At 39.4% G+C, this 22,932-nt stretch overlaps 1 protein-coding gene and 1 long non-coding RNA gene across 2 annotated transcripts in view; one reads left to right on the top strand and one right to left on the bottom strand.

Moving 5' to 3' along the window:
- LOC140848391 (uncharacterized) overlaps positions 1-3,334 on the bottom strand; it is a 128,176-nt gene extending 124,842 nt beyond the window's left edge. The window contains exon 1 of the long non-coding RNA XR_012129176.1: positions 3,172-3,334. This is a non-coding gene — a long non-coding RNA (uncharacterized lncRNA). The remainder of the gene's footprint in view (positions 1-3,171) is intronic.
- Positions 3,335-12,794: 9,460 nt separating this feature from the next.
- On the top strand, positions 12,795-22,351 carry CSTA (cystatin A). Its single transcript, XM_017676802.3, has 3 exons — positions 12,795-13,030; positions 19,378-19,479; positions 22,121-22,351. Exons 1-3 carry the CDS (start codon positions 12,965-12,967, stop codon positions 22,247-22,249), a joined length of 297 nt encoding a protein of 98 aa, XP_017532291.1. The 5' UTR covers positions 12,795-12,964; the 3' UTR covers positions 22,250-22,351.
- The last annotated feature ends 581 nt before the right edge of the window (positions 22,352-22,932 follow it).

Raw genomic sequence — 22,932 nt, 5'->3', positions numbered from 1 at the left:
GATAGGGGCAGAAATCTGAGAGCCTCACAATTTTGACTATAGCACACCCTAAATCCAGGTAACTTGGTTACAAGCCTAACATTTTAATGCCTTTGTCAACAGAAGACCTATAATACAATAGGAATATTGTTCTTAGGGGCCAGGGAAGGATAAAGTTAACAACCATATATACCATTTCCTTCCACATGTCTTATTCTTTAGATCTAGACTTCCTTGGCAAGATACCTAATATTTGCTGCCTTTTTCCCCTTTCTTGTGGCTTATCAGGCCCTGGGGGGATAAAGCACTTAATAAGTGCATAGGCCCACATTTATACAGTCAATTTATTTTCAACAGAGATATCTATCAATAAAATTCAGTACTACTCACCGGAAAATAATTTTCTTTCACTATTGATTTTTATTGAAAAACAAAAGAAATTTAACCTCCCTCTCTCACACACCATACAAAAAAAAAACCATACATTGAAATGTAAAAGCTAAGAAAATATAGGAAGATATATTCCTGAATTTTAAGGTAGGCAAATATTTTTAAAACATGTCACAGGCAACAACCATGAAAGAAAAAAAATGGACTTCATCAAAATAAAAATTTCTGCTCATCAAAAAACAGCCATTATGAAAATAAAAAGACATAAGCTACAGATAGGAGAAAATATTACGTGAATAGATCTGATGAAGAACTCACATCTAGAATAGATAAAGAACTTTTCCAATATAGAAAAAAAAATGTGTGGGGCAAGATTTGAATAGGCACCTCATGAAAGAAAATATCCAAATGATTTGTAAGTACATGAAAAGGTGCTAAAAGTTATTACTCATCAGGGAACACCAAATTAAAATCAGTGAGATACACTATACACCCACAAGAATGGCTAAAATTAAAAGGACTAACACCACCAACTATCAGTATGGATGGAGCAACTAAAACTCTCATGAGTTGTGAATGGAGTTTAAAATGGTACAACCACATTGGAAATATTTGGCAGTTTCTAATAAAGTTAAGCATACACCTTCCCTATATTCCAGGATTTCCACTCCTGGGTATATTCGCAAGAGAAATGACTTATTCATAGATTTATTCAACATAGCCAAAGACTAAAACCAACCCAAATGCCCATGAGCAGGAGACTGATTAAACAAACATGGGCTATGTTCATGGAAATGGAATACCACCCAGCAATAAAAAAAGAACAAACTTGATGAAAGTAACATGTGTGAAACCTCTAAAACATGCTGAGAAAAAGATGCCAACCACAAAAGGACATCTATGTATGATTCTGCTTATTTGAAGTTTAAAAACAGGCAAAACTAGTGGTTGAGCAGAACGGAGTGATTGGGAAGGAACATGAGGAAACTTTCTGGAACGATGGAAATATTCTATAACTTAAATGGATCTCTACAACTGTAAAAATTTAAGCACAGAGGCTGTGCACTTAAATAAAATGTGTTCATCTTGCCAGCACAATTTATGCTTCAATTTTTAAAAAGAGAAAAAATCCCACCTGAAACCCCAAAAGATGTGTAAACCAGATGGGAACTGGGAACTCCCCAGCCAAAGAGATCTGGATAGGATTGCCACAATCTCCAGTTTGGAGACGGGAAGCTCTATGCTTCCCTAGGAATTTGGCGGAGCCCTAGGACCTTACCTACTGATTTCCTTCTGTTCAGTCTGTTTTACTCAACAGCAATCCAGGCATGAAACTCAGACAGTGCACCCCTGCTCAAAAAGGGGGGGGGGGGAAGAAAGCCACTCATGCCAAGCATTTTGCAAGTTTAGTCAACTTTCTTCAGGTTTGAAGTCACAGGAAAGGGGTGTCACCATGGAGCACGGGCTGCCCTTCCTGCCACCTGGCTGTCTGAACTGTCTCCCCTCCCTCCAGATGCAGAAAAGTGCTTTTCTCAAGCCTTAAAGCCAGCCAACACCTAGGAGAAGTGGTCTCAGCTTGCTCGCTGAGGAGGCTTGACAAGAATATTCTTTTGTAAGAATAGAGCGGTCCTTCTAAAGCAATTCTGGGAAATACAGTATTTCCCCCATCTCCTCTGTGTGCAGCCAAGCCACCTGGGGTTGAAAGCAAGGAGCCAAAGCACAGCCTCTGTGGGCAGCTAACTTCCATTTCCCCTCGTGTATATCCTCTTACCCTTCACCTCCAGGACACCGGAGCTCTAAGAAAGCTTTAGAGTCCCTGCAGGGGAATTTGTAAACCACTGTACTAAGGTTTTGGAGAGAAAAGACCATGGCAGAAATGGAGTTTGAAAAGGAGTATATGGAGTCGAAAGCAGCTAGAGCCGTAGTAACTGTAGTTACTGAGTGTGCTTGATGGTATTGCATGCTTGGGATCTAAGGTCCCTAAGGTATTGCATGCTAAGGTCACAGAGGGCCACCCACTAACAGCCTCAACAGCCCATGTGCATATCTGACTTACAGAGACAGGGACCATGGGCTTAGTAGAGTGAGGGCCTCCGGAAAAAACAAAGCAAGATAATCCATTGTGAAATTTGCTTTGGCCTGCTGGAGGGGCCAGGCTTATTTATCTCACTTTACCCAGGTGCTGCTTTTCTTCCTCCAGCCTTAATCAAGTGATTTGCAACCTGGGCAATTTAACAAGGAAGCCCAAAACAATATAGTAAAAACAGGAGGATTCCATCTTGAAGATAAGATTGCATTTTAAAACCCAATTAGTTAAAAAATAAATTACTTAACACACTCTTTAACAAACAGACAATAACTCAGCCCACCTTGGGAGCAAAGCAGGCAGTCTTGAGTGATATGCTCCCAGACCAGGAAGCTGCTATCCTGGAAGGAAATCAGAGCAGTAAATTTCTTGTTAAAAATCCAGAAGACTAATAAGAAACTTAATGTCTCTTCAAAGATAAACATTTTGGGACCACTTAGCAGGTGTGCATCCCTAGCCCTTTGTCTCTCAACCTCCTATAAAACTCTTAGACAATGCAACACCCTGGGACTCTCTTCTCCCCTCCTGGCATGAGCCAGGAGCTCTGTCCTCTTGCTTTATCTCTAAATAAAAGCCTCTGCCTTGCTCTCCTACCTTAGATGTTTGTGAAGTACATTCTTTGACTCTGCAAACAAGACCCCGGGCATCAAAACATCCAGCAGGAAGGGGCTGCTGGCTCAGGAACTCCCCTTCCCCTCCACTGAGGCCCCCCTTACCTTCCTCTCTTCCCTTCCTCCCACGGTCACAGCTTTCCTTGTTAGGGTCCAGGACTCCGGGGTTTCCCCAGAGAACAAGCCACATGGACATGGAGATGTAAATCCAAGCACCGTCTTTATTCAGCCAGCAAGCTGGGGCCAACAGCACCTCCCCTGACATGCAGGCCGAGTCCGAGCTGCTGACCCCGAAGCAACTTTAGGTACTGATTATATAGGATTTTCACAGCCGTTACACCAAAGCCCGCGCAGTTCTACAACCAATAGGTTTAAAACACACTCTATATTGTAACCAATGGGAAACATTGTAACCTTTTTAGGGAACGCGCCAGTTGCCTGACTGCTTCCATTGTTATCTCTTGCTTACCCAAGCATGTCTACGTGACTTATCACGGGTTACATCCCCAGGCGTTCCCAGGCTGTTGCCCACTTTTAGTTATCTAATTTAGGGCAGGCGCATTTCTCGGAAGCCTCGGGTAATTTGCACAAAAACTGGGTAGCTCTGCTCTAGGCAGTCAGGTTAAGTGTCATTAGTTCTTTTTCCTGACTCTTGATGCTCTCTGCACTCCTTTACATCCTAATTTAGAGTCTCAGTGGCAAAATGGAAGAGAGAAACATAAGGAAGAAATTGTTGGGGGAAAAACTTTGTCAATGTCTATCATTATGAGCCAATTTTTAAAAACCTAAAACTATAAATGTAAGCAACAGAGGTAAACCTTTAGGCAAACATTTCTTAGATATGATACTGTTGTTGGGCAGCTTCATCTGGGGAGGTCTCTCCCTGCCCACTAGGTGAAACTTCAGCCTGAACGGGGGTCTTGACTCTGATCAAGAAAGCGTTCATGAACAGGCGGGACAAGTGTAGGTAAGGAAGGAATTCATTAAAGCAAGAATGAATGGCAGCAGCCATACAGGTTGTAGAGAGCAAAGAAGAACAGAGGGAGGAAAGGGAAGTTCACTGAACTCCTGCTTGGCCTTGAGCAAATCCCTTGGTAATTCCTGAAGCCAGCAACTCATAGTGTACAGTGTCCTCTTGAATCTGCATGGCCTGGGAAGTAAGCCCCTACCACCCCAGGATTTTGGGGAGCCACAGAGCACTGGATGGAGTGAGCTTATGTTCTGAGAACTTCCCAAAGGCAAAGAAAGGAGATTTCAGGCAGGCTAGGAAAGAACATGATTGTGCAACTGCAATGCTGTCCAGGTCACCCAGGTAATGGGAACTTTCAACCCCAAATCAGAGAACACAGTAACCCTTACATACTTGGTTTAAGTAGAACAGGGAGAATGGAGACTTCTGCTTAAGTCTCAAAAAATTGACTGAAATAGCACAAAGTAACAAAGACCCTTACCACTGGGAAAGGGGTCTCTTATTAACCTCCCAAGAGGCTTGGAAGAGTGCAGAGACAAAACAGAGTAAGTTGAGCAGCAAGAAGTCTTTATTTAAGGCAAATTGCATACTTGAAGAAAGGGGAGTGCAGGCAACCTCAGAGAGGATGCACCCTTAAAGGCTTAGGATTCATGTCTTTCAAGGACTTCAAGAACAGGGCAAAGGGCCAGGGGACATAGGCTTGACTTTTGGTCTGTCTCTGATGAGAAACAATCTGTCACCATCCATAGTCCTGCAGGTAGTTTGTAAAATAAATTTAACACCAGGAATTTATTGATCCTGTTCTCCAAGATAGTGGTTACCCTCAAGTAGTGGAAACACTATTTAGGACTGCTCGCCATGCCTTAAGATAAGGTCGGTTGTTGGTTAATTACCATAAAATATGTTAGGAATCTTACCTCCTAACTCCCTGGTTTTTAAAATGGAATCTTAGCCTTAAGATGGAGTCCCTCCTGTTTTTATTATACTATTTATATCTTGACATTTTTCATCATAGGCAGAAAAATTTAATCATGATGCTTGTCCCATGACCCTGCTCTACCTCAATACCAATAGCATGAGACATAAAAAAATTGATCAATTGAACTTCATCAAAATTAAAAATGTCAAAAGACACTATTAAGACAATTTTTGAAAAGACTAGTCATAGAGTGAGATAAAACATTTCATAATCACATATCCAGAATACATAAAGAACTCTCAAAATTCAGTAGAAAGAAAATAAATGCCATCCCTTCCCCCTAAAAATGGGCAAAATATTTTAACAGACCTGTCATCAAAGAAGATATATGGGTGATAAAGAAGTAAATAACAAGGTACTAAACTAGTCATTAGGGAAATGCAAATTAAACCACATTGAGATATTACTCAAAAAAGAACATACTGTATGATTCTATTTATATAAAACTAATTCATGGAAACTAATCTACAGTGACAAGTAAACTAGTGTTTGCTTATGGAGAGACATGGGACGGAGGGATGGGCACAAGGAAACTTTTGGGTAATGATTTTGGTATATGTATGTGTATATATATTGATATACATATATACATCAAAAGTTACCAAATTGGACATTTTAAATATGTACAATTGATTGTAAGTCAATCATACTTTAATAAAACTGTTAAATTAAAAAAATTTTAGATAACAGCTAGAGAATCTCAGAACTGGATACCAACTCCAGTCATCCTCCAAGGCTCAGATCAAGTGTCTTCTCTTCTTAAATACCTTCCTCAACATTTCAGGCAGGGTTAGTCCCAGTTAAGGCACTAATTGTGCTACAATTGTTGGCATTTTTCATATGTCCATCTTCCTCTCTGAACTATGAGATCTATCTGGAACATAGTGGGAAAAACCACCAATAAGTGTGTTTGTTCAATGATATTTGTCTGCACAAGGCAGACACATTGTGAGTTAAATGGGTTTGACAGGCCAGCTTAGAGGTCACCAGACAGAGGGCATTTCTATGGGAAATGCCAAGTTCCATACAAATGACTTATAAGCAAACTTCATCACCAGTTGAAAACAACCTAGTTTTGAATATACGCATTGGTCCCACAATTAAGTTAGAGCACACAGAACTGCTGGTCATCTTACAGCGAATGCCCTAGCCAGACCCTATCAGTGCAGATGAAAACTACCGCACCACACATCAGTTACTCTCCAGATATGCTCACCTTGGGCCCTGTGTGTACAATGAGGCTCATTCCTGCTGAGCTCATTCCTGCTGAGTACAGCAGCAGCTCAGGGCTCTGTCTCAGCAGGTGCCCATGCTCTAATGCTGGTTGATGGACAAAAGGATGGTTTGAGTTCAACAGAGTCTATCTATGCCCCAAAATCACTCCAGGAGGGTAATTACCCTTCTGTCTTCACGTGTACACACAAAACCAAACCTTCTTCTAAGCCCACATTTCAAGGTTACAGGTCATAGCCAATAACCCTCAAGACAGGCCAGAGAGTAGTACCATGGGAGATGAGGAGGTCCAGTCGGGAGACCACTGAATAGGAATCAGTTGACCTGGACTCCAGCCCAGATCTGTCACTGATGAGTATTGACCTTGACTTTGCCTCTCCTGGCTTCAGTATCCTCATGTGTAAAAAGAAGGTCTTTGTTTGGATTGCGGTTTATAAAAAAAAAAAAAAACGGAGAGGCTGGAGACCTCCTCGCTAATTTTTATGCAGACCCATAGTGTATATAAGGCAAATAAGAGTTGCTCCAGTTGAAGTAGGGATGCGGATCCAGAGCCCCACTTCTCTGCCTCTTTGCTCCATTTCTCCCAGGCAGACTCTGGAAAATCTAGGTTCCACTCTCCAAATTAGATAAAGATTCATTGGATAGACCCAAGAACAATCCAGATGGAGAGCCTGAATGCCATTCATTCAACAAATATTTATTGAACATTTACTGTGAGCTGGGCTTTCTTCTAGGCAGCAGGATGACAAGGAAACAGCCAGCCAGGGATCCTGCCCTAGCATAATGCTTACAATGGAGGAGAAAGACAATTAAATAGGCAACAATTTATTCATTCAATAGACATTTATTGAACAGCTACAGTCTGCCAAGCATTGTTCTAGGCTCTGAGGTCTGGGAATGTGGTGGTTATTCCAGGCATCAAAGAGTACAAAAATAACCAAAATTAGCACAAACTGTGAATAATGCTGTCAACAAAGAAGATGATATAATAGAAACTAGTGGGAGACGAGAGACGCCTCTGTTAGAATATGACAGCACTGCTGAGATGTGATAGGGAAGACTCAGTGCAGAACCTGGGAAAGAGCATTCCTCACTCACAGAACATAAGTGCCCAGAGGCATGGGTGGGGAACAGCTTGGCATATTCTGGAAACCAAATGAAGCCAGTGCATCCAGAAAGCATCAGGTATCATGAGATGAAGTTGGAAAATTGGGCAGAATTAATTATGCAAGGCCTAGTGGTCCATGGTAAGGAGTTTGCATTTTTCTTTTTTTTTCTTAATTCAGTGGGAAGATTAAAGGAATTTATCCAGGGGAGTAACACCATTTAATTTGGGTTCACCTAACTCTGTCGTGTAGAGAAAAAAACAGCATATAGTATATTTTGTGCAATAAATTTTTTTTGTACAGAATTTTCTGATGGATTGTATTTGGAAATAAGGAAATGAAGCATATGTTCACAGCTTCTGAACTGAGCAGCTGGGTGGGTGGGAGTGTCCTTTACAGGAAAGCAGAAGATGCAGGGAGGAGGCCTCAGCTGCCATGCAGGGTGATGGCTACACTACAGCCCTGACCAAACAGAAAATGAGTCACAGCCAAAGCCACTGCCTGTGGCCAGATCTTGGTGACCTTAGACCTAAAGTACTCCAGGAAACTCCTGACTATAAGGCTTGCTAACATAAGCTCCCTGCCTCTCCCCACTGTTGTCCTCCATGATTTTAATTTTAATTTTAATTTTCGATTGTGATACAATAAAAACATACACACATATATAAAATGTATCATTTTAACCATTTTTAAGTATACAGTTCAGTGGTATTAAGTACATTCATATTGCGGTGTGATGGCTTTTTATTTTTGGCATTTCATGATCGTCATCTACTTCAGCCCTGCCAATCTCAGGAAAAACTGCTGCTTGGATCCTACTCCACTTACTGTCTTACTTGTATGACAACCTACAAGGAAACAAAAGTTGATATTGAAAGTCTATCAAACAGGCATTTAAAACTTTTACCCAGGAAGGGAAAAGGGAATAATCAAATCCTTACAATTTGTAGTACAGAGGTTTACAAATACAAATCACTACAAGATAGCAGTTATTATCATTCATTTTAGCAGAACATACAATTTTACATTTTTATAATTTTAAACATCTTATTGGAAAAGTAATAATTCACCGTATCCATAGTCAGTGTAGACATTTTAAGCAGTTCAAGTTAATCAGGCTTTTCATAAGAAAGTAACTAGTTATTTTATGAGAAAATAACTAGGTTCGCAGAACAAGTCTTAATCCTATTTACAGTTCATCAGAAAACTGGTTATGTATTTTATCAAGAGAGCTAATTTCTTCCCAGGAATAGTTTATGAGTTTCAGCATACAAAAGGGTTCTGTCCTAGACCATATTTGGAAAAAAAATTATATTTTATAGTAGCTAACATTTGTCTATTACAGGAGAAATTCTTGCACTTCTTAGTAACAAGACACAAATTTAAATTATTGATGACATACAAAGATGGAATTGATTCCAATTAAGCAAGACCTTGACGTATCCATCATTGCTTTCTGCTCTGTGCCCCAAAGTTCTTTGGTGTGTTAATGTTCTCCTGCCTTCTCTCCTTCCTCATTTTTACCTAAGATGATAATAGCATTTTTTATTTCACAAGACATTTTATGAAATATGATTGAAAATTACATTTCTGTAACTAAGGCCACTGAACTATCAAGGCCATTATTTCTGATTTCATCATTACATTAGTAGGGCCTTGATTAAATTGTTTTGCTAAAGTCTTCATTCTCCCCAGGATTTGCCTGGAAATAAAGGGGAGTCGTGGTTTTCTTTTCCCACTTATATCTTTATATTTTCAATATTGAACAACTCGTTTAAACATGCTCTTCCTCCTATAATCCCAAATCCTATTAATAAATTATCTTCCTAATCATTCAAACAGAACACCTCCCTCAGTCACCTAAGTTCCTTTTCTTTGTCCTGCCCTCCCTGCTAATACTGTCTTTATTAAATTGTCATACGTGCCCCATTCCTTTCCAGTCCATTTGATACACATTGGATCAGGATTAACTTTTTATTGTTCCATTGTTATAAATTCCTAATCAATCTTTCCGTCTCTAGGATCTTTTCCTCCAGTCCAGCCTACACATGGCTTCCAGTTTTATCTTCCTAAAGCACAAATGGTTTCTGTACAGCTCAAAATTTTTAGTGACCTCTATTACCTAACAATTAAAGTAAAAAATCTTCTGCCTGCTCTCCATGACCTGTCCTTCCTTCCTACTTTCCCCCTCCCCATAAGCATAGCCAAGAGAAGAGCTTTGTCCTCCCTTTGTGGACACACTTCAAATGGGACCTTTCCAACCATTTTTAAGGCAACACGTTGATGCAGTGATAGTTAAGACTCTAATGAAAAACATTAATGGAAGTTATATAAAAGTAACATCAAGAGACACATAAAGAAGGTGTTTACAAGGTAGTTTATCCCAGCTTTTTGGTGGTGTAACTTACATACAATAAGGCTCACCCATTTTAAGTGTGCAATTTGAAGAGTTTCGGTAATTGCATACCTTTGTGTAACCATGACCACAGCCCAGATATAAAAGAGTTCCATCTCCCGGAAACATTTCCTTGCAGCCCCCTTTGCGGGCAATCCTTCCTCCCACCCTCAGCCCCAGGCGATCTCTGCTCTGTTCTTTGTCACTATAATTTTGCCTCTTCTAGAGTTTCATATGGATGGCATAACATAGTACATAGTCTTTTGTGTTTGACTTCTTTTACTTGACTTCTTTTCCCACTGACTTGCTTATGAGATTCACCTATGTTATTGAATAGATTACTATTTTTTTCCTTTTTGTCATTGAGTAGTACTTGATAGTATAGATATACAATTTTTAAAATTTACTCCTCAGTTGATGGATGCTGGGTCATTTTTAGTTTGGGCTATTATGAATAATGCAGCTATGAGCATTTGTACATAAGTCTTTATGTATACATATATTTTCACTTCTCTTGAGTAAATACCTAGGAGTGAAAACAATGGGATGTCTAGTAAATGAGCATATCCATATATTTACCCCAGCCATAGGTGGAAAAAGTTAGCTAGGGAAGTCTAGAGCCCCAGACTTGTGCCAAAATCTGGAAATAAACCCAGATTCTGAGCATCTTCATAACTCAAGAGTTCTAAGCCAACAGCAAACCAAGATATAGTTTGGGGCCTGTGCATCAATCTATATAGCCCAGTAGAGGCAACCACTCCATAGGAAGGCCCACACCCAACCTCCCTACAAGGGAAATCTCCCATAAAAAATAATTCCTATGGAAGATGAGGTCACAGACAAAAAATATAAATCATATGAGAATGTTCAGTTCCATATAAAGAGCCTAGATAATTGATACCAAAACAACAATATCTAGTAGAGCAATCTTAAAGGTACTTAAAAATAAATGTGCATTTAATTGTGTGCTTAATTAATTAAATAATTAACACTGAGGTATTCAGTGTTGAGCTTTTCTTTCCTCCACTCTCTTGTATGTGCCTCTTCCCTTGTCAGTCAGAGGCATTCATGCTACCTTGAGAAGAACTAGGATATTTTAGTAGGAATGCAAAGACAAAAGCAGTATTTACTGTGGAGCAGTTTTTGCTTCTAAAAGAAATGATTGAGAGTCAAGAGGGAATACCTGAGAAGATCAGGGCATAGACTCTAGAAAGAGAAAGAAGATACGCTGCTCAGCCTCTGCCTCACCATGTGGGAGATTGGATAAGGATCACAGGAACTCAGTGAACAGAGAGGTAGAAATGGAATGTTCCTTGAGAAAAGTTGGAGGTCTGGCTCTGAGAGGACCTGACTTGGGAAAGTCACAAGACATCAAGGATTATCTGTGGCCAGAGCTGAGTAAAAAATTAAAGTAAAAAATCTTCTGCCTGCTCTCCATGACCTGTCCTTCCATCCTACTTAAGTCTTAAGACGTCTTAAGACGACTTGTGGCCTCCTGAGTGAGTATCACTTCTCAAGTGAGCACATGTGCTCTCTTCTCAATACCTGGTGAAGGCAGACCATAAGCAGCCATCTGCATAGATTATCCAGGAAGACACTGGCCTATTTCTAAGAATTTGTCAAGCACCTACCAAGCCTTATAAGGAATGAAGCACCTTTCTATGTAATAATATAGAAAGATTTCCAAAATATATTGTTAAGGCAAAGTGTATAGTAGTTTACATGGTAGGGTACCACTTGTACCATTTATAAAAGAAAAATATATACACATGTACATGCATATATGTGTGTAGTTAATTATATGCTTATATCTATAAGGAATATCTCTGAGGGATTTAAGGAGTTGGTGACCCTAGTTTTCTCCAGAGATTAGAAGGATGGCTGAGGAATACAATGGGTGAAGAGTCCTTATATTGTAAATTCTTTTGTTCCTTTTGAACATTTTTGTCATGTGTATATATTACATATTGTAAAAATTGAATAAAATAATACAAATGCAAAAATACTCACACAAAGCAGCAATTTTGCTTGTGGATAATTTGCCTGCCAAAGCCCCAACACATGTTCAAAAAGAAACAATGCAATATTGTTTATATGGGCAAAATCTAGGAACAACCAAATTTTTCATCAGTATAGGAATAAGTTTGTAAAATATGATATAGCATATAACAGGTAGAGAGGAGAGATGGAGAGATAGATGACAGATGATAGATACAGATAGACAGATAAATAGATAGATAGATAGATAGATAGATAGATAGATAGATAGATAGATAGATAGATAGATAGATGGATAGATATAGATGGTAGATAGATGATAGATACAGATCTATGCTAGAAAAGTAGTTAAAGGAAATGAACTAGATTTGTCTATCTAAGTATCAACATGGAATGATTCAAAAACATGTTCAGTAGGGAAAAGGTATAATATAGAATATATGTTCAGTGTGCAATTTCAGTAGATTTTTAAAAACACACAAAGTAAATGTATAAAAATGGGCTAGAAGGATACCAAACTCACAATGTAGTTTACCTCTGTGGGGAGCCACATTGTGGGTGTCTGAGTCAGGGAGGGGGGCCTAGACTATTTTATTTCTTGAAAATAACTACAAAAGAAAAAGTTGGAAAGCAAAAATGACAAAATGTGAAAAGTTTTTCTTCTGGGTGATAGGAATATAGATGTTTGTTGTTTTATTCTTTGTGTTTTTCTGTATTTTACACAGTTCTAGAACCATAAATGAAAGTAAAATACAAATACCCAGCCTCGGTTCTCCAGACAGAACCTTCTACTTTCTTCATAAAGTCAAGTAAATTCTAAACAATCAGCCTTAATATTATTAGTAAGTATACCTTTAAAAATTAAATTTTGTGTAAGTGATTTTGAAACATTGGGAAACTAGTTGTGGCTTCAGATGCAACGGGTGGAACCATCGTCCAAGAGAACACAGAGAAGTTTGACTCTGGCGACAGCAGGATTCCTCATGCATATCCAGTTACTCAGCTCCAGCCCTCATTCTTCCAAATTCCTGTAGCATATTCTGTTGAGGAATCAAAAGGCTTGCCTCAAGGCATACTCGTTTTCCCGGTTCCTTTTTGCTTTGTGGAAATAAAACATTCTGTAGGCGGAGCTTGTGACCAACATCCTTTAAAAACCGGAGTCTCCATGCTTCCCTGATCACTTCAGTTCCAGTATCTTGCCCAGCAAATTAGCCAGAATGATGCCCGGAGGTTTAACTGATGCCCGACCTGCCACTCCAGAAATCCAGAAGATTGCTGATGAGGTGAGTGGATGCATCCCATGAGAAGGTTTGATCCCGAATCTTGGTTCCTAGGTTGGCCCTGTGTGAGGTGTGTGGGTGAATATGAAACTAGAACACTGGGGAAGGTGTGGCTTTGCTCAGGCTTATTTTCAACTAAAAATCTTTTCAGACAAAACTTCTAATAATCCCCACTATGAGAGTGATCTTGAGCAAGTCACATTTCTTCCTGGAGCCCCAGTTTCCCCATTTTTAAAAGAAAAGTTTGAATTGGATCATCTCTAAAGCTCATACAATGTATGGTTCTAGGATTACTAATTCAGTTTCTGGTGAAACTTTTCTCATCTTACCAAGTGGAGCCAACATATAATTAAAGACTGAAGTTGTTAACAATTTGACAAACCAGACTTCAAGTGCACTACAAGGAAATTTATTTTAGTGGGTTGAATGAAGAACACGAACAGCAATCTACTTACAAACGTCCTACAAATTTGACTATTTGAGTCTTTCAGAATTTAGAAGATGATTAAACTAGTAGAGGAGAAAAGTGGCAGTCTGTGGTGATTCCAAAATTGATTACAGTGAAAACAGAACTCGTCATGTTTTTAGCAAGTTGTTTTATTAGCTATCAACTATATAATAAAAAAGTTATATTGCATATTTTATGAAAAGAAAATATATATAAATTACCCTTTTAAGTTTGTACCTTGTTGCCCTATTTTCTCTTATCATTCCTTCTTGTTTTTTCTCTCTGAAACTTCATTCTGATGCACTGCTTGGCAAATAAGATCAGCTTCTTGTATAAGGGGAAGAGATGAGATCCTCTGTATTAGAACACTGGAGAGCTTTATAAGAGATCAGATGCCTAGAATTCTACCATTCATTCTTTGGTAAATAAAAAGCCAGATATTTCCCTTTCAAGAGTTCTAAAAAATAAGTATCTTGGAGCTTTTCTCTTGGATGAATAATATTAAGTCATTAATATCTTCATTTGAATCCTTGTGTCAGGTTCTTAAACTTGAATGTCACCATGAATCACCTGGGGGTCTTGTTAAAATGCAGATTCCGACTCAAGAGGCCTGGGGTGGGCCTGAGATTCTACATTTCTAACCATCACTCAGGCTACTGTCCAGGACCTCACAGGCCTACAGGACAGGAGATACATGATATCCTAGGAGGCTTATGGGAGATGGGCTTTCTGAGATCAGAGTGCTGCAAGCAATACTCAATTTCATTTGTGAAATGAGCAAAATACCTCTTGCCCTGCCCATCTCAGAGCTGTAAGGACTAAATGAGATAATATGCACAAAAACGACTTGAAAACCAGAAATTAATAGGTATAGGTGAGGCATCACAGTTGTTTGCTTCAACCTTTTGCCTGAAATCATCCCTGACCCTAGAAAATCCCTGAGACTCTTCAGGGACTAGAACTGTAAAGGGGTTTGGGAGAAACAGAGATTGGAAGTACAGAGGGTGCAGAAAAGTTTAATGATTTTTTTAAAAGGCTTTCTCAGTTAGCAAGAATAATTTTTAAAAAATAAGACGCTTCAAGAAGGCCTTGCTTTATTAATAACACCCATCTATGAAACACATCTTTAATTACAAATTTAATTTAAAAGTCTTTTCTTGCTGCTTACCTCAAGTTCCAACTCTGTCAAAGAGGTAGAATGAGTGACAGGTTTTAGCAGGAGCTACCTCACCCCTGTCCTCCACAGGACCTGAACACATGGAGGAGACAGGGAGGCAGACTTGTCTTCTCTGCAAGCAGCCGGCCTCAGATTTAAATCAGTATGAGAAATGAATATCAGCGAATCATTATCTGAATATCTCTTAGGTGTCCAGCACTGTGTTAAATATTATAGAAAGTATATAAGGACTATATGACATGGCCCCTGCCCTCGAGGAGTTTGCAGTCCATTGAGGGAAGTCAAGATAATCTGAAACATAATATAAAATGATCTCCAATTAAGCAATTTTTCATAATCATAGGTTTTGGATCAGGATGGACATTGGAGGTAGCTTGTCAACCTCTTACTTGCAACTGAACCATTTCTGTGGTAGAACAGCTTCTCCAGTGTTAAACTCCCTATTATTATTTATCTCCTCTTTTTCACGGGGGAGAACCTCAGGGGACAGTGCCCCTTAAGTGTAGAAAACAGAGTGATGGTCAGTTTAGGAAGTACTTTCCCATCAGTTGTATCATTTATTCTGCCAAAAACAATCCCAAGAGACAGATACTCACTTTTAGGTGAGGAAATTTAATGAATGCCTCCAAGATTATAGAATTAGGTCCCCAGGCAAGGCCAGGCAAGGCCAGGCAAGTGGGTAAATCATCACACACCTACTATGATTTGAGGGTGTCCAGGGAGGACCACCACCACCCGCCACTTACCTTGTAGTTTTATTTCTTTGATTCTTTGGTATATTTCTCATTTTAAAAATCACCTGTTAAAATGCAGGTATTCTTAAAGGAGCTGACATTTATCAACCTTCCCTGTCCTTATCCAAGAGATTCTTAGTGGAATGCCAACCGAGAGAAAAGCTACGTTAGGGAGGGAGGAGAAGGAAGGAGAAGGTAACCCCATGGAAAGGGTAAAGCATCAAAGGAAAACAACTACAGGTTCAAGACCAGAAAGAGAAGGAAGTCAAACAAAGGCCTTGCAGTTGAGAAGATGAACATTTTTGAAGACAGTAGAGTTTTCCCATTCTGAAAATAACAGACTGAATGCTAACTACGTAATGCTACCATAGTTAGCATGTGTTGAAAGTACACATGGAAGAAACCTTCTTCTCCAAGACTTCCTACATTAATTGAAAGTCTTTGCTAAACCCCTCGTCTCTCCTCTCTCCTATCTGGGGAGACAAGTTGTCACAAAGGAAAACAACCCTGGACTTTTCATTCAGAAAAAATTATGTACCCAGTACTGTGTGAGTTGCTATAGCGAGAAAAGAGACATAAAAATGGTCCCTGTCCCCTAGGAATTTTTCAAATTAGATTGGAGAGAAGAGATACACACAAGGAAATAGAGAGCCATACATGGCCCCATCCATGAAAAGTCAAAATAGTGCAAATAAGAACCAAAAGAGTGGCCCTACCAGCAAAAGCCTCTGGATCATTACTGCCGATTCATTATCTTTTATCATATATAACAAACCACTGGATGGGAATTCTGAATATGTTTATGGGCAAGAAATATTATCTCAATAATTTTAGAAATAAGGGTTATTATTACATGTGCACAGGGACACACGCACACCCCTAAGTCACACCTGATTGCTGACTACCATTTCTGGCATACACACAGGTCATGAATATTGTCTGCCAGGACACCGTACAAACACCCCTCCACATACCACCTTGGACACACCCGGGGCTTAGCATTTCCTGGCTCTCACTCACCCACAGCTTTGCATTCACCTCTCCCACCATCCCACACCCAGGGAACCTGCCACTCAGCCACACCAGAATCCTTCAGGCACTCACCCGCCCATCTTCATCAGAGCATGCCTAGGCCCACTCCATCTCTCATCTCTCCCTCCAGTCTAAGACTGTCCTCCTTTCTTCAGCCAGCCCCTCCTCTCTTAGGCCAGGTGCCATCATTTCTTGCATACTGGGTGCCTTACCCCATACTTCCCACTTCTGCAAAACAAAGACCACAAATGTCCTTAAGTCACCTCTCGCCAGCTCCTCTGTACTTTCATGCTACTACCAAAACTCTCCTTCCTTACTCTGTAAAACTTCCCTAATATGGCCTATCCATTAGCTTTCTCTCCATTCTTTCCTAAATTACACACAGCCCAGTGTTTCTGCAGAGTGATTACAAATAAGGGAATGCCTGATTGTTAGGTGCAGTATGGCTCAAATCCTTAGATTCCAGAGAGCTAACAACTCACCAAGATTCATGCCCTGCAGCCATAGGAAAAGGTTGAACAGCTGTGGGGTAAATGTATTTTACCAGGTGCTCCTCCCTGGTAGCATCCTTCCCCTGGCTGGGGCCCAAGTGACAAACTGCATTATTTCTAACAGCGCCTCAGCCACCGCCGTGCATGGCAGGCTGAGGAAGGTGAACGTCAACTCTGTTCAGCTGAGGGTCTGTCTGTTTACCTCCATACTCCAAATGATCACTCCCAGCTGGCCTGCACCCTCATAGGACCCAACCTGGAGGGTCTTTCAGCACCAAGCTGCCTTCTGAAAGTTAAGGTTTCCCTGATCAACTCCCTCCTCCTCTGTCCCTTTTCCTGCTTCTCAGCTTAAATCTCAACACCAGGTTCGTAGCACCCAACATTAAGGCAGTACAAGTCTGCTTCTGGAGCAAGGCCACAGGTTATTAGGATGGTGAATCTGAAATCAGGGCACACAGTCTGAAATCAGGTGCAAGTGTACATACAGAAACAAACAGGACATTTGAAATCATCTCATGGAAAATGCTGGACCTGTGGATTGCATAGATACAATGGAAAGATTACAAATTTGAATCTCTTTCCAGGACAGATAGAAATAAAAACTTATGTCTCATGGTTAAAAAAAAAAAAATGACCAAAAGACTGGAAACCAGAAGGAGTACAGATCACTGCAACCAATAAATCAGATACTGATCAGGCAAGGCATTTAAAACTTTAAATAACTATAATTCATCATTGTTCAGCCTTATATTCTCTTCACAGCCTCCACTTCCTCATTTGTAAACTGAGGTTTCAATAGATAATTTGGGGTTTAGTGTAGAGATGAACCCTTTCCAACTTAGCTTCTAGCTTGACTGGTACCCAGTGTTGACCTAAAAGGGTTAGGACGGGGGAACAATAAGTCAGTAACCCTTTTCCTTACCCAGCGCCTCTGCATGCTCATCCACTTTTCTCTTCCCATTTCTGGCTTTTTTTTCCTTACTCTTGTCTTCTCCCTTCCTCCACTTTGGAGCTTCATTTTCTGTCTCAAGAAAGCAACTGCATTTTTCCCATCTATTGTAAAGTTATAGGAGAAATGGATGGTGGTCCCTGAAGTGTTCACTCCTTGAAAGCGTCCTAAGAACTCACAAGAGTCTGCGCAGGCCTGTGTCTTTGAGAACAGCTCTGGTGCCCAAGCTGGAGCACCAAGAGCAGAGGGTGTGCTGTCTCTTCCCACCAGGGGGGACTGGATGGCGGGGGGTGGGGGGGACCCGAGGTACACTGGAAGCCTGGCGGCAGCTGTATGTACATATAACATGCTTTAGTGAAAGGCAGGGAGGCAGCTTCTCTATGAACAAAACATATCAAACACATACATTTATTTCCTTTTCCCTCTAAATAACAGGAAAGGACTCGGGGGAAAAGAGGTACAAACCCACAAATACAAAGACAACAGGAGATAAGCAAACACTACCTCAGAGATATTAACAAAACTTCGGGAACATGGAAAACAGATGAATGATGGAAAATGGCAGCCATCTGGACAGAGCCTAAGCCACAGAGGGGAACACAGAGCCAGAAGTAAGCAGATTCACTCTGCAGACCTCCACAGTGGCTCACGCACCAGCCGCACCAAACTGGGGCAGACGAGTGAGGAGGCAGGGGGCTAGAACCTGAGGAGTGACGGAAGATCGGTGTGAGGAACAGCGGGCTGTCTATCCTCCATCCAGGCAGACTTCTGGGGCTCTGCTCTCAGCAGACATTGAGTCAGAGAGAACTAAGTGGACACTAGGGTCTCAGGCCTAGCTGAAGGCAGGAATGAAGGACCTGTATTGAAAACTGGTGGATTCAGTAAAAGTGTACATATTGAATTTGAGTCTCTCTTGCTCCCTGGTCATGTTTAGTTTGTGAATGCTGGCATCCAAGTGGTATTATCCCTCTGAGGTAGACAGAATGCGGGCCCTCCAAACAGGTCCGCATCCTAATCCCTGAATCCAGTAAATACGTTACCTTACATGGTAAAGAGATTTGCAGATGTGATTAAATTAAGAATCTTGAGACATACGCTTTGCAACTTTGAGGCTGAAATCATCTCAAAACTTTAAAAAATTTAAATGAAGTAAATCATTGCTCCCCCATTTTTATCAACCAGACTGTTATAGTATTAAATATTAATTATAATATTAAATATTAATATACTATTAAATAACTATTAGAGCTTTACCAGTCGAAATGTGACGATATTGCCATATTACCATATTACACTGACTTGATGTAAATTCAGCCTAAGGCCACAAAACTTGATATTTTACCTAGCCTACATAATCTTAATAAAGATAGGTTTTCCATTCTTTGAAATACTGAAAATAGCTTGCAGATCTCATTTATCACCTTTGAGGACTTTAAGGAACATGAGGTTCTCAGATTTGTAAATCACATAAATGGAGTCTAATATAAGCTTTGATAATTTGTTTCTCTTTTCTCTTAAGGTTAAACCCCAGCTTGAAAGTAAAACAAACAGGACCTATGAAGAATTCAAAGTGGTACAATATAAAACTCAAGTGGTTGCTGGAACCAATTACTACATTAAGGTTAGAGTTAAACATTCGCTTGGGCACTAAAAGATACTGTAGTTCTTGCTTTATGGGATGTTCCCAGTCACACCTACCATATCATTTGTTCCATCCAGTCGTCCTAAATGCCTATTTTGCATACTACTTCCTAAGTACCAAATTTGGCAGATGATGGTATATTTATACCATCTTTTTCTTGTGAATTTAGAAAGCTTTCTTAAGTTGATTCTTACCTTAATTTTCAGATTTTGTATAGAAAAATATTTCATAATGGTTCTAAGCATGTTTCATTTGTGGCTATGGCTGCTTCTTGTGTGAAGTACGAGGGTAATCTCTCAGTTGCCTGAAAGCGTGGGGCTGGACCAGATGCTATCTTGAAGCTCAAAGTTTTGTGATTCTGTGTGTCTGTATTAAATGAAGTTAAGGAATGATTTAATTCATTAGCTGTGAAAATAACTTAAATCACTTTTGCCGCTTAAATAAACATTTTGATTAATACAATTTAAGTAACTACTTATGCAATTGAAATAAGTTGATTCAACTGTGGCACTGTAGATGTAATTTAAAGCAGTGGAGCATTTTAAATATTTTTAAAATTAATTTTATAACTGAAAAAATTAAATGATGCACTATCCAGCTCTAATTGAAAATGGTTGTGAAGTTACTGAGAGGGAACCAATTCAAAAAGTCAACCATGAATATTTGGGAGCCATTTTTGTCATTTCATATTGAGAAGACAATAATTATGATGTAATGCATAACAACAGACATTCAAATGTATTCACTTAATCCTTACTAAACCATTTGACCAAGGCACAGTCCGGCTTATTTCTCTTTAACAAATAATTACTGAAGATATAAAATTGCAATGTTTTCAGCAAAAAAAAATAAATAAAGCAGTGTAACCAGTTTAGCATGAGAAAATTACAAACTGGGTTATGTAAGTGGATCAGCTCTGTCCTACCAAATTTGAACTCCTAGTGTATGCCAAGCCCTGGAGACGCACATGAATGAGATCCCTCCTGACCTTCGGCAATGGCATCGTTTCCTCATTTCTCAATCTGCTTTCTTTATAGCTGGAAAAGAATGATTTCCAGTTAAAAATGATTTTGTTCAAAAATAAGAAACATTCCATTATAATTGGGATCATTATTTTAATAATTTAGGATTAATCCAAGTGCATAAATTTCACATTAACCAGCTCATGTTTATCTTAAAAAGCTTATCAGAAAACTGTCTTGAAAACTTCTGCCCTTAAGACCACCTAGCTGATCTTAACCACAATTTCTTCTCTCCTTCCTTCTGCTATCAGATTTCTCCTATTGAACTACAGCCACTGACCCCAGTTGCCTCATTACTTCCTGGTGGTCTTTGCTCTGAACCTCTCTCTACATTTAAGGTCTTTCCTACTGTTGGCCTAAAGTTTTGGTCTTGACTTCTGTTTTCTTTCTCAAGTATCTCTCAAGAGGCAAGTGGTGGAATGCAAGGATCCCATGCAGGCTTTGCTGTCAGACAGTCTTGGATTTGAATGCTTGTTGGACTTGTTCTACTAGTTAAAACCTGTGTGATCACAGCTCTTCATCTTCTCTGAGTCTTGATTCCCTATATGCACAATGTGGGTATTAACCTATTTTTCAAGGTGTGTGGAATAAAATGAACTAGAAATTTACTGCGCACTTACAACATGCCAGGCACTGTTCTAACAGCTAGGCATGTATTATCTCATGTAATTCTCTTAACAAATCTGTAAGATAAGTATGATCATATCCCTTGTGTTAGAGAGGAAAAAATGAGCACCAGGATGTAAAGTAACTAGTAAGGTCACATAATTATAAGATTTAAACCCAAGAAGTCTGATGCTCAACTACTGGCTCTGCTGCCTCTAATAATGTAAGCAAAGGCTGGTGCACTGAATAAATGCTATTAAAAGGTTACACCATAGAGTGAAAAGAATATAGATTGATGGAGGCTATATTTGCATTTTGACTCTGTCACTTATTAGCTGAGCAATGTATCAAAAATTACTTAATATCTCTTAATATGCTTCTGCATCTGTAAAATCATCATTGTTCTACCTTTAGGCCTATAAGAAGTAAACATAATCATGTATATAAAATGTTAATCATAATATGACTCATACATAGTTATATGATAAATGGCACTTGTTAAAATTAGGTTTGAAAGGGACATCAGAACACAGTAAATATTATTCTAAGGCATAACTTTCATTGTCTCAACCAAGAACAAAAGTAGAAGTTCTTACCATGATTTTCTAGGTGCCAAATTCATCCCCAAAATACCATTACAATCAATCAATAAAGTGTCTCAATTTCCCAATTTGGTAGTCAGAAAACAGGAGCAACAGAAAGGCTTTGTTTTCTTGCTCTTGTGTATCTTTGAAAATGAAATGCAACCCCAGATTTTGATTTGTGGTCAGATCATAGCAAAATGTAAAATGAAATAAACCTAGGACCTATGCCTCTGCCCTTTCTCTCATAAAATGAGGTGGTAGATTGATGAAAGCCAAGGGCCTAAGGATACTGGTCTAGGAATACTGTTCCAGAAAAACTTATGAAATAAAATCTTTACGGGTCTGTAGATCTTTCAGGTGACGTAGATCGATGTGAATAAATTTCCTTTCCCTTTTTTCACCTTTTAGGTGCAAGTAGGTGATAACAGTTACATTCACATCAAAGTATTCAAAAGTCTTCCTGCAGAACATGAGACTCTGACACTTACTGGTTACCAAGAGGGCAAAAGCAAGGACGATGAGCTGAGTGGCTTTTAGTAGCAAGTTCCAGAAGTGGTCTGCTATCTTCTTCTGGCACCTGATGAATGATTCCTGCTCATAAATGTAACTATCAATAAAGAAGCATTCCTTATGAAATAAGTTGACGTCTTCAACTATTTCTTGTCTATTTTGTTAGAGTCATTGCCTTTTCTTTCTCAAAACTGATTTTACTGCTTTAGAGTAGAAATTCCACACAAATCGTCAATTGGAAATTTTGAAAAAATTAGTCAGGCATAATGCAACTAGCTAAAGGGTAATACCACCACCGCCACCACGACTCCCCCTACAGGCAGGCTAGATCACGGGCCATCAGTGCTCTGCGGTTGCGGAAAATCTAGTATTCCAGCTCTACCCACACATTTTGCAATTAAATCAGGTATTTTACAAAATAAATTTATATCTTGAAACAGTCTCAAATTTACAGATTAGTCACTAAAAACTTTTTTCCTGGACATTCAAGAGTACCTACAGTGATGCCCCAACACCAGCAAACACTTTGGTGTGTGTTTCCTAGAACAAGTGTATTCTCCTGAATATATGAAATACAACCATCAAAATCAAGAAATTTTCATTGATACATTTGCTAGGATCTACTCCCCAGACAACATTAAAATTTCTCCAGTCATCCAAAAAATGTTCTTTACTGCAAAAAGATCCAATCCAAAACTGTGTGTCCCACT

Source organism: Manis javanica, chromosome 3 (genome assembly GCF_040802235.1).
Source record: "Manis javanica isolate MJ-LG chromosome 3, MJ_LKY, whole genome shotgun sequence".
NCBI lineage: Eukaryota > Metazoa > Chordata > Mammalia > Pholidota > Manidae > Manis > Manis javanica.
Note: the sequence above shows the minus strand (reverse complement) of the source record. Positions and strands in the feature narration are given on the sequence as shown.